We start from the raw sequence: 12,857 nt of genomic DNA, 5'->3' as shown, positions 1-12,857 counted from the left end.
CCTACCCTATCTCTGCCTCCCCCTCTCTCTCCTCCCCTACCCTATCTCTGCCTCCCCCTCTCTCTCCTCCCCTACCCTATCTCTGCCTCCCCCTCTCTCTCTGTCTGTTTCTCTCTCTCCTCCCCTACCCTATCTCTGCCTCCCCCTCTCTCTCCTCCCCTACCCTATCTCTGCCTCCCCCCTCTCTCTCCTCCCCTACCCTATCTCTGCCTCCCCCTCTCTCTCCTCCCCTACCCTATCTCTGCCTCCCCCTCTCTCTCTGTCTGTTTGTCTCTCTCCTCCCCTACCCTATCTCTGCCTCCCCCTCTCTCTCTGTCTGTTTCTCTCTCTCCTCCCCTACCCTATCTCTGCCTCCCCCTCTCTCTCTGTCTGTTTGTCTCTCTCCTCCCCTACCCTATCTCTGCCTCCCCCTCTCTCTCCTCCCCTACCCTATCTCTGCCTCCCCCTCTCTCTCTGTCTGTTTCTCTCTCTCCTCCCCTACCCTATCTCTGCCTCCCCCCCTCTCTCTGTCTGTTTCTCTCTCTCCTCCCCTACCCTATCTCTGCCTCCCTCTCTCTCCTCCCCTACCCTATCTCTGCCTCCCCCCCTCTCTCTCTGTCTGTTTTCTCTCTCCTCCCCTACCCTATCTCTGCCTCCCCCTCTCTCTCTGTCTGTTTCTCTCTCTCCTCCCCTACCCTATCTCTGCCTCCCCCTCTCTCTCCTCCCCTACCCTATCTCTGCCTCCCCCTCTCTCTCTGTCTGTTTCTCTCTCTCCTCCCCTACCCTATCTCTGCCTCCCCCCTCTCTCTCTGTCTGTGACTGTGTGCTGAGTTCTCTCGGGCCAGGCTGTCTGGGCTGTCATCTGGAAGTCATCAAGACCCAGGGAATGGCTGCTCTGTTAGTGGCTGGCCTGCCGCTCACCGTGCTACTGGCGGAGGCAGAGCTGACACCAGACTGGCTGTAGCTGGTCTACAACCTGTAAAACCTGTCCAGTATCATCATCATCATCATCATTGTTGTAGTCACCGTCGTTTCCAATATGGTTTCCATCAGCATTAGCATAATGGTCATCCTAGTCATATCGTAACCTCGTCCCCAGGCTTATTGCTACCTCACACAGAGACAAAGATGGTGGCTGAGACAATCACTACTGTGAGGAATACCACGTCTCCATCATCATCATGCTCGGTCTTAGAATCCACCTGCATTCCACATACAATAGATTACAGTGCAGTATAGCATTTCAGGGTTCTCTTCGTCTCTCCATTGTCCTCAGTGAACAGTTTCTGTTCTCTGTGTAGTCAGTCACATGATGTCAGTTACAACAACATTCAAAACTCTCGCTACCAGGGCCAAGGTGCATAGTGGTTTGCTCAGGAATCCAGGGGCTTTGCTTTGGTTGGCCTGTCCTATGAGATGAAGGCAGGGAATAAAGGAAAATAACTGGAAAAAACAAGCGATTTCAGAAATGAGTCTGCTATTATTAAATAGAATTACACCATTCTACCTCAGCTTACTGACTGCAGATGACAACTGTTTTTGCAGTATGTATTTCAGAGCTCAACCAATATCTGCTATATCAGTACTCTACTGCTGAGAACTAATGGTGTATTCATATATGATCGTTTGGGTTAAATGTTTCGTTTTACAATTACTGCTTCTATATTATCAGCGCATGATCATAAAAAATATGACTGATGACTGATATGAAATCTAAATGAAAATCTAAAATTGCCAGCGGTTTTAATTACCCACTTCACATCACTTTTGCCACCACCTTGATTAGGTAACTTCAAACATTTCACTGATATATCAGGCAATGCTGGAGGGCATGATTAATTGAGCTCCCTCTGACTTTCAAGTTATTTGCTTTACGAACACAATATGTTGAATTGAAATTTTCTCCTCTAAAACCAGATGGGCACCTGAGGTATTCTGCCCTTCCATATGTCTCACTGAAGGAACAGTATGTTCAAATAAAGGATGATGAGAAGGTGATGATATATTCCCAGTGAACACCTGTCTGTCTCTCAGTACATTACGCAATCAACTCAGAAGGTAATAACAGATGATATTCTGAGTCTGAGAAAACAATGTCCAGTAGGTAAAGAAAACTTCACCAGAGCCTGTCTCTCGTCTCCTTACTGGAAGGGTCATGGTAGAGAGGAACTCCAGTCTTTTTGTTTAAAAAAATAAACCAGGTCCACAGGAACTCCTGGATACATGAGCAGGAAAAAGTCCCAGCCATAATAATTTCTACTGACGTGTAGTTCTCCATTTACCAGCAGGGGGCAGGCTAAGAACACACATTCTTCTTCCATCACTCCAGCACCCCATCAGACTGATGCCGTTTTCAAACTATTTTGGTGATGCTGTGTGAATTTGAGAATGAATTCTATTAAGATAAATGCTCACAATATGAATGCACTTGAGAGAGATGTAAGGGTTGTTTGGGTTCAGGTCCAGGTGGGGACCCTTGAGAAATCGCTCAAGTGCTTAATTGCCCAAGTCGTGCTGTAAAGCTTGGTAATACATAAAATATGCAAATGAATAGGAGGCCGTTAGAAGTCTGTAAAAGCCTCAATAGTCAAATGACCTTTAGACAAGAGAAGCGCAGCTGCAATCCCTATAGGAGAACTACAAAAGAAAAACATTTTAATTTATACACGAAATGTCACATGACTGTAATTACCAGCAATCAGGATGGGGCAGAATATACAGAATCGTTATTTGAGCTGTAGCAAAAGGTTTAATGGAAAATATAAATTCTTGGCAGGGTCAGCACCAGTGCCTATCTGATATGTCTTCCACCACACAATTCCGAGTCATCCGACATCAAGAATTAATTGAATTTCCCTAAAAACATCCAACATAAGAGACCCATTATGAATAGACAAAACATTACTGTAGAAACATATCCTAAACCCTGTCAGGAGGATATTAGTTCAGAGCTAAATTGTCTGGACACAGACAACGGCTCAGCTGCGTGATCCATCTCCACTGTGTCTTAACTGCAAAATAATCAGTATATTATATTATCTAAAATAATGTGTCCACATGTCCATAACACTAGTGCTGAGGTGTCCTGGGTGGGGCATCAGATCTTCTTGTATGGCCCTGAACAGCTGCAGCAGGGCGTCTCCCCACAGCGCCTTCTGGTGTTGGGAGGTGGTATGAGCCAGAGTCTGGGCAGTGTACACCATAGTCAGCACTGTGCGCTCAAAGTCCTCCCTGCTCAGGGCACCTCTGCGCTGGGACAGGTGGGAGGTCAGACGTGTGATCTCGGATAGTCTCTTGGGCAGGACGTCCTCACAGATAACCTCCAGCTTTTGGACCGACCTCAGAGACGCCAGCTCCATGTCTGGGATCATGAAGGGCTTGTCCTCACCCTCAATCTGCAGGCCTGCCAGCAGGATCTAGAAGACAGACACAGTTGCATTAGATTCTTTACAGGTTCTATCAGATCCACTTTTCATATGTCCATCTGTCATCTGGGGTGGCAGGGTAGCCTAGTGGTTAGAGTGTTGGACTAGTAACCAAACCAAGTGTTGGACTAGTTGTTTTACTTAATTCATCATACTGGCAAATTATTATAACCGCGATTCTGATCCAATGATAAATTCATACATTGTGCCCTTGACCTGAGAGGATGGAAGTTCAATATGTAGCTAGATGTAGAAGGCTAATGTTAACTAGCTAACAATGACCATGATAGGAAGTTAGGCTAGCGAGTAAGCATTTTAGCCAGGTAGCCTAGGACAACAAAAAATAAAAGCATGTACTGTATAGACCGTTTCGTCACACACACACGTTTCGTCACACACACACACACACACACACACACACACACACACACACACACACACACACACACACACACACACACACACACACACACACAGAGAGAGAGAGAGAAATCAGAACCATGGGAAGCCACATCATATTTAGCTTTCTATGGAAGACCATGGGGTTTGGTCAAGACATTTACACAGATTAGACACGGACAGAGTAGGATAAACTCGGTTTCAAGGGTGTTTATTTGAATAATAAATCAAAAGAAAAGGTCTCCCCTATGAGACCCTCTTCTGGACTCCGGGTCTTTCTGTATCCTGCCAGGATCGCAACTGCACTCACTCCTGTTACCTCTGTAACCATCCCCACCTATACAGGAGTCCTTTCTTCCTACCATCCCCACCTATACAGGAGTCCTTTCTTCCCCCCATCCCCACCTATACAGGAGTCCTTTCTTCCCCCATCCCCCCCATCCCCACCTATACAGGAGTCCTTTCTTCCCCCATCCCCACCTATACAGGAGTCCTTTCTTCCCCCATCCCCACCTATACAGGAGTCCTTTCTTCCCCCATCCCCACCTATACAGGAGTCCTTTCTTCCCCCATCCCCACCTATACAGGAGTCCTTTCTTCCCCCATCCCCACCTATACAGGAGTCCTTTCTTCCCCCATCCCCACCTATACAGGAGTCCTTTCTTCCCCCATCCCCAACTATACAGGAGTCCTTTCTTCCCCCATCCCCACCTATACAGGAGTCCTTTCTTCCCCCCATCCCCAACTATATAGGAGTCCTTTCTTCCCAATCAGCCCCAATCTCCCAATCAGCCCTGTCCGGAGAACTCGTCGAGACCTGGCACGTCCAGCAGATGGAGCCATCGCCTCGTGATGTACACACCGTCTGTCACCAGGCCTTGACGAGTCTCCTCCTGGTGGCTGACTTGCTGTACGCCACATTACGTTGATTGGACTAGATTGTTTTTGGTGTATTTTAGTTGTCACTGTATTAGACTAAGCATACAGTAGGTGATTTGATGATGTTGAAATATTGAAGATGAAATGGTGCTGGAATAGTGGAGGCAGCTCCTGTTTTCTTTGTGACTTTCGGTAAGTCTCCGTGGTTCTAAATCAATAGTTGTTAAGTAGTCTGAAAACTCCAGAAACATTATTTTGCTTGACGATGCTGTAGTTCATGTAACTGTTTGTTACATTCAATATGTGTTCTGGACTTCACCAGACAGAGGTTGCTCCCCGGTTTTGTGATGAAACAAATGTGTGGTTGAATTTATTCTACCACTGTGTCTTCTTGTTGTCTGGGCCTTAGGCCTATATATCAATATATCACGGTCACAATGCATATGAACTAACAGGTCATAGAGCAGACAAATAAATTCTCACAACACAGTTTGTAATATGGCTTTTTTTCCTGGCTTGGTTTCCCCAGTGATTTTACCCACACACTGCTACTGATGACGACTGCTGACTGAGGCTTCAGCTTCCCTTTCCCAGTAGGTCAAAACTACGTTCCTGCTCCAACCATGACTCTCGTTGCCCAAGTTCAACTGTATGAAATTCAGAAAGTTTGAAGCCATGAGGACTGTTCACTTTGCCTACAGCTTCTCTGCCTCGGCCCTTCCCACCTCCGACCTCCATTTCCCTGCAGCACGACGAGCGGTGGTATCCACAAGATTCACATCAAACAGGAAATGTTTCAGCTCTTCAATTTGTAGGAGAAGAGGAGTCAAACATTCAATACATCTAACTTTCACTTCTCTCTCTCTGAATGGAACTCTGAGGAGATACACACACCTGCACACATAGGCCCACTGCTGAAGACAAGAGCTCTCCAACTTTGCTTACTCCACACGCACTTCTTGGTTTCCGTTGTTTGCTCAGCGATGTTCTGAGTTCTGTCATAACAAACAGTAGAAATGTAGCCTCTTCCCATACTGTAATGCCCAATTCCAAATCAACCCTTAGACCCTATGCACTCTCAGATCTCCATAAATGCAGGGTCTAAGAGTCAATTTAAGATTTGACACTGACAAGGACTGAAATAAGAGTTTGCTACAGTATGGAGAAAGGGGCCCCTATGCGACCTACAACTCACTTAAGTAACTAACAGAGTTTCTGAAAGTTAAGAATTCTTCCCAAAAGCACAAGAGATGAGCTTTCAGGTATTTTTGACTTGTTATGCCTAAGATATTTTATTTAGAAGCAATGGTGAATATAAAAGCTTGAGTGGCATTGATTCTGATGCAACATGTTTTGCTGCTACCCCACAAGATTCACAAACCTTGAATAACCTATAACCTCTGTGTCCATGTTTTCCACTCAAACATCAGAGCGGTGGATGGCTGAGCGGTATATGTCCAGACATAATGTTTGCTTCTTGGGCTCCAACATACCAGCTGTAATATGTGTGGATGAATCTGGGTTGTGCCCACAGTGGATATGGTCTGGCTCCACAACGAGAAGAAGCAGGGGCCTCTGGGATATGGAATTCAATGCAGAACAATATTAAGTATTAAAGACTAAATGATCTGAGAGGAGGGTCTCTGGATGATCCATTGTGGGTCAGAGAGAAGAGCCAGACTGTTACAGACTGAGAGCCTGTAATAAAACTTTACATTTGTGGAAGATTTAACTTGATCTGACAACAATCTTCTTGTTTCCATGTAACATTCACAATGAATTAAATCCCCTGTATGCTCATTAATGTAATTTAAGCAGAGATGGCTATTGTCGACTCACCTCAAACAGCAGGTTAACATCTTCCACAGAGTTCTGGAAGGTGGGGTTGACCAATGAGTGTGTGCCACGCTTCACTCTAAAGGCTGATGGGTAAAGGGCTGAAGAGAAAGGGGAGAGAAAGTGAGAAGAGGAGAGATAGCATTTTGAGTAGTTGAATGACTCATTAAACCAATAGCAAACCAAAAGAAGTCCTGAAATACAATAGATCCAGAATTTCCCGTTGACCGAGTGAATATGGTTGCCGTTGTTGTGACCAGGAGGTCAGTCAAACACATCACATGTTGCAGTATTTACGCAGTGGCATACAGTATACAATATAGTCAAATACATTGACACAGTAGCTATAGGTCATGTAAAATCCTACACTTACTGCACACTGTAAACATGTCTACGTAGGTTAAACTATCGAGTCCCAGGTTTGTGGGAGACAACTAGGGTGTAAACTGCAGCAGACGTTCCTATGTGAAACCGGGTGAAAACCTTTTAACCTCTGACACCGGTAATCGCTGGTATGTCCCACGTTATAGATGCCCTCTCTTTTCAAAGAGCCAGGTGTGTCTATAGGGCATAGGCTATAGGGTAGGGCGGTCAGATTTCAAAGTGTCAGGGCATATGTGCCGCAGCAGGCCTGAGAGTTCAGGAGCTGTGGTCTGCTCCTTATAAAACCCCTCTCTCTCAGCCTTCAGAACCGCAGACTAAGGCAGCTCTGTCATTTATAAGTGGAGCTAACCAGGAGCAGAAGCAGAGAAACACCTGGGCACAAGCTTACCAAATGGGTTCCAACCTTGGTCCCTTGCATACCACAAGACTGCTGAGCTAAAGGCAGCTGCTGAGCTAAATGCAGCTAAGGCAGGTATTCTGATCTCAGATGAGACCATTCCCTGAACCACCTCCTTCACACCTATTCTTTGACCTGTAAGGGAGATGTGGTAGTTATTATATCTACAAAGGACTCGTCTAATCTCTCAAAAATGACCTAGGCCTGATTAACATTAAGTGAGATAATGGGACTAATGGGCTTCTTTTCATAGGGTTCCCTCTGCATTACTCTGAGTGGCTTCTGAACAGTGAGAGGATGATTTGAGGCAAGAGTCACAGTAGTGACATGATAATACCCTTCACCAGTTTGAGAGACAGCTGCAGTACATAGAGACATTCTTGTGGTCAAGTATTTGACCTCAACAGAAAAATATGACACGTTGAGAAATGTTGTTAACATGACCTAGAGATGACCCAGCCCAACCCAAAGAAAGTCTGGTGCAACAGCATCTCTCCATCAATTCCTTATTTGCTTTCCTTTCCATTACATCCCTGAATACCTGGCAGGAACTCAGACTGTGTGTTGAAAGTACAGGGCCATGTGCTTTTGGGTTGAAGGGTCAGGTACAGACAGACAAGGTCCAAATAAGAAGCTTGATTGGAAGTCGGAGCATGTATGAAATGGACACAAACAGACCATCGATCATGCAGTGCTTCAGTCTGTCTGAGGAATGCCTGGGCCCTGGACAGAACAGAAAGGTCATGGTAGGAACACAGCGTGACTAGGGGTAAAATAAGTTGTTCTCTCAACAGTTCAGAGTTCAATGCGGTTGTAACTTAGCGTTATGAAACACAACACACGGGGCTACTGTTTATCCATACCTCACACCATAGCTTACTCATTCTCTCATAGATACAACACCTGTCGGAGAGTGACATTCTTTCTGAGCTTGGTCAGTTCCCTACTACTGTAGAACGTGCTCTTGTTACTAATCTAAGCCAGATATCCAATCACTGTACAGTAATCTGCAGTTTGAGCCAAGCGAAATATAGGCTCACAGAGTTTAATGAGGATCATAGTTTAAACATTGGCCCTCTTTATGGAAACCGATCAGGAATCAGCTCCTGGTCAACTGACACCCAGCACAATTCCACTGTTCTCCGACTGTACTCCATATGGATTCTGATCCAAGATCAGGTCTTGCTATTCCCAGCCCCCTCCACTGTACTCCTCACGCTCTCGATGGGACAACACTTGCCCTATTCTCCCCATTCAGAAACAGGGTTAAAGAAGCAGCATTGGAATGTATAAGCATACAGAACACACCCATAGGGACAACAACTTTTATTGGCACAGAGCCGGTGTGAACAGTGAGGTTATGAGGTCTATGAGGTTCATTTCCATGCTTCGTTTTCCATTCATCGTTTGATGTTAATGTTGATGCTGTACCACTGTGGAGATATTAGCTCCAAAATGGGTGCTCCAACCAGCCAGCAATTTGTATGGGTTTCACCAGTAGTTGCACAGGTGCCATACATACAGCAGCTGCGAGGAATGCCAGACACCGCCGTCATAATTTTCACCTAGATTTGGGCTGATATGTGCTACTGTGCATCCAAGTGAGATACTCATCCAGTATGTACTGGAAAGCCTAAGCCCCAATGTTGACTTTCATCCAGGAGCACATCCTTTCCTGATGCCTTCCAGTGTGTATCTATAAGTGGAGGTGGGTGGAGCTGGAATTCCACACACAGAGATGATACGTTGAGTCCATTGTGTTGAGCCCGAGTCAGAAGTGAAGAACAGGAGGGAACCTTCTTTTCACCTCAGCAGAACAACAGCAACACAAATAAACATCTATGTTCAATGCCCATGTGATGTGTAACCTTGCCTGAGACCTGAAGACTTGTGTAATGCCTAGGCTTTAGCTCAGCGGGCCAACACAGTCATCTGATACACAGTAGCCTCGGTTTCCAAATCTAGCCGATCACATATGGAATAAGTGGTTGCTGGTTTAAAGTAGATGATCCCACCTCTGAAAGCAGATCTCAGTTTTCAAAGCTCTGAGCTAGAAGAAACCAATCATCGCTCGTGCTTCTCGGCCCACTGTAGCGCAGACTAAATAATCAGTGTTTGCTAGGACACTGTCCCCTGTGTCCTCACAAACAAGCAGGGAACTTGTAATCTCCCTCTAAGCACATGCAATGAGCCAGGGGAAAACACAAAGCCATTCATTACAATCAGTGCTAAATGGTCTTGGCTGGAATTGTGTCGTGACTAGAGAAAAGCAGGCAAACCAGAGGTCACTGTCCTCCAGGTTTACAGTAATGGTTATTTGGATTAAAGTCAGAGCCAAAACCAAAGTCAGGAACATTTGCCATACTACAACTGATGAATGATGTTTGCTTAACCAGTTTACATATTTGCATTGTGATGTCTAAACTGATATTTTCCACAGAATGCACACACTCTGGAGCAAGTATATGTCCTAATTAGAACATTCCCAGTGGGCCGAAGACCCGAGAGCTCCAAATATGGGCCAAGATATGTCTCAATGTTGAAGGGATAACAATACATCAAGTCAGACATGCAGATGTTCTTCCAGGCTGCTGCAGTCAAAACAGCTGGGGAAGAATGTGGCAGCAGTCAGAGGGACACAGTGGGCCAGAGACAGTCACATGGGCTACACTTACAGTTTGTCCCCAATTCTAAATCACTGTCTGTCCCCTCTATCAAATCCTAAATATTCAGACGTGATCTTTAGAAGTGACCTGATGTTCAATAGCCATACAGTAGATAAGCTTAGTACGAGTATGACATGGATGTAATAATATTTTCCTACAGGATACTGAGACACATGACTGATTGACAGACCAGTTTCCCCTCTGGGATTAATAAAGTTTGTGTTATTTTATCTGATCTTGTCAGACTCGTATCCACACAGTCACATCATGCACAGTCGTGGCCAAATGTTTTGAGAATGACGCAGATATTAATTTGTCTGCTGCCTCAGTTTGTATGATGACAATATGCATATACTCCAGAATGTTATGAAGAGTGATCAGATGAATTGTAATTAATTGCAAAGTCCCTCTTTGCCATGCAAATGAACTGAATCCTCCCAAAAACATTTCCACTGCATTTCAGCCCTGCCACAAAAGGACCAGCTGACATCATGTCAGTGATTCTCTCATTAACACAGGTGTGAGTGTTGACGAGGACAAGGCTGGAGATCACTCTGTCATGCTGATTGAGTTTGAATAACAGACTGGAAGCTTCAAAAGGAGGGTGGTGCTTGGAATCATTGTTCTTCCTCTGTCAGCCATGGTTGCCTGCAAGGAAACACATGCCGTCATCATTGCTTTGCACAAAAGGGCTTCACAGGCAAGGATATTGCTGCCAGTAAGATTGCACCTAAATCAACCATTTATCGGATCATCAAGAACTTCAAGGAGAGTGGTTCAATTGTTGTGACGAAGGCTTCAGGGCGCCCAAGAAAGTCCAGCAAGCGCCAGGACCATCTCCTAAAGTTGATTCAGCTGTGGGATCGGGGCACCACCAGTACAGAGCTTGCTCAGGAATGGCAGCAGGCAGGTGTGAGTGCATCTGCACGCACAGTGAGGCGAAAACTTTTGGAGGATGGCCTGATGTCAAGAAGGAGACAGACTGCTATTCTGCAAAAGGTACAGGGATTGGACTGCTGAGGACTGGGGTAAAGTAATTTTCTCTGATGAATCCCCTTTCCGATTGTTTGGGGCATCCAGAAAAAAGCTTGTCCGGAGAAGACAAGGTGAGCGCTACCATCAGTCCTGTGTCATGCCAACAGTAAAGCATCCTGAGACCATTCATGTGTGGGGTTGCTTCTCAGCCAAGGGAGTGGGCTCACTCACAATTTTGCCTAAGAACACAGCCATGAATAAAGAATGGTACCAACACATCCTCAGTTTGATGACGAACAATGCCTTTTCCAGCATGATGGAGCACCTTGCCATAAGGCAAAAGTGATAAGTAAGTGGCTCGGGAACAAAACATAGATATTTTGGGTCCATGGCCAGGAAACTCCCCAGACCTTAATCCCATTGAGAACTTGTGGTCAATCCTCAAAAGGCGGGTGGACAAACAAAAACCCACAAATTCTGACAAACTCCAAGTATTGAATATGCAAGAATGGGCTGCCATCAGTCAGGATGTGGCCCAGAAGTTAATTGACAGCATGCCAGGGTCAGATCGCAGAGGTCTTGAAAGATAAGGGTCAACACTGCAAATATTGACTCTTGCATCAACTTCATGTAATTGTCAATAAAAGACTTGACACTTATAAAATGCTTGTATTATACTTCAGTATTCCATAGTAACATCTGACAAAAATATCTAAAGACACTGAAGCAGCAAACTTTGTGAAAATATATATTTGTGTCATTCTCAAAACTTTTGGCCAAGACTGTATATGACTGGATCTCATCTGCCTGCAAAGACCTGAGCTAAGTTGCGTTTCCTGAAGCAAGTTCAACATCATGTGACTGATTCAGTGATTTACATGTAAATCCACCCTCCTACATTCCTTAATTCGGAGGGACCTATTTTCGGCAGTCAACATTTCCAAGGAACCAAACATTGACGTGTGTGGGAGGGAGGGAAAATGTATGAATGTGGATCCAAATGTTTGGACCCAACTACAAAGAGGCACTTGAAGTTGTTTTTCCCTGTCGAAAGATATTCAGAAAATAGCATTTCTCTCCTTCTCATCAACATAATCACATACATACAGGAGCCTAACACCCACAGCCCTGCCAAAGCAAACAAAACATTTGTCTTTTCTTCAAAAAAACATAAAATCTCATAAATGTCTGCAAACACATCAGAAAATAGTCTACATAAAAAAATGTAGCCTAATTAACTCCACCTAAATAATCTATTTGGCAGCAAAACGTTCAGTTATGATAACGCACAATGATACTTTTCCTTTGATTCCTAAATGCAGTTCATTACTTCTTATTGCGACTAGCTCTGAGTACGTCTACACAACAACCATTAACTTTCTATGAATGTGTCTATGTGGACCCCTCAAACTGACCTGAAGTCAGTCGAAGCTCTGTGAGGTGCTCAGGTGTCCTACCTTTCCTCCAGTGTTGAGCAGCAGCCAGGAACAGCTGGCAGTAGAACACAGTGATGAGTAGACCCCACCGATGCATCATGCTGACTCTCGTCCCAGCGCACACACACTGACACTGCCCTGTCGTCTGTCTGTCTCAATGGGATCTGAATGTGGATCAGTCACCAGCTAATCACAGCAGCCAGCCAGGCCCCAGCTGGAGAGAGCTGTGTACCAACACCATCAGGAGAATGAGGTAAGAACACTGACTGGAGCACTGCTAAACCACTTCACATGCAACTGCTTCATCCTTTCCTTTGTCTGTCTGTTTGTCTCTCTCCTCCCCTACCCTATCTCTGCCTCCCCCTCTCTCTCCTCCCCTACCCTATCTCTGCCTCCCCCTCTCTCTCCTCCCCTACCCTATCTCTGTCTGTTTCTCTCTCTCCTCCCCTACCCTATCTCTGCCTCCCCCTCTCTCTCCTCC

At 45.3% G+C, this 12,857-nt stretch overlaps 1 protein-coding gene across 2 annotated transcripts; it reads right to left on the bottom strand.

The window, feature by feature from the left end:
- Positions 1-2,995: 2,995 nt before the first annotated feature.
- On the bottom strand, positions 2,996-12,630 carry LOC121839375 (protein FAM180A-like). 2 transcript variants are annotated; one of them, XM_042297924.1, is made up of 3 exons: positions 12,356-12,630; positions 6,522-6,619; positions 2,996-3,395 (listed from the first exon to the last, which is right to left on the bottom strand). In XM_042297924.1, exons 1-3 carry the CDS (start codon positions 12,474-12,476, stop codon positions 3,015-3,017), a joined length of 600 nt encoding a protein of 199 aa, XP_042153858.1. In that variant the 5' UTR covers positions 12,477-12,630; the 3' UTR covers positions 2,996-3,014. The 2 variants fall into 2 exon arrangements, with proteins under 2 accessions (XP_042153858.1, XP_042153859.1); XM_042297925.1 differs by having other exon boundaries at positions 12,398-12,629.
- Between the last annotated feature and the right edge of the window lie 227 nt (positions 12,631-12,857).

The sequence above is a fragment of the Oncorhynchus tshawytscha genome, linkage group LG15 (assembly GCF_018296145.1).
Source record: "Oncorhynchus tshawytscha isolate Ot180627B linkage group LG15, Otsh_v2.0, whole genome shotgun sequence".
In the NCBI taxonomy this organism is placed as follows: Eukaryota; Metazoa; Chordata; class Actinopteri; order Salmoniformes; family Salmonidae; genus Oncorhynchus; species Oncorhynchus tshawytscha.
This window is presented reverse-complemented; position numbering and strand designations above follow the sequence as displayed.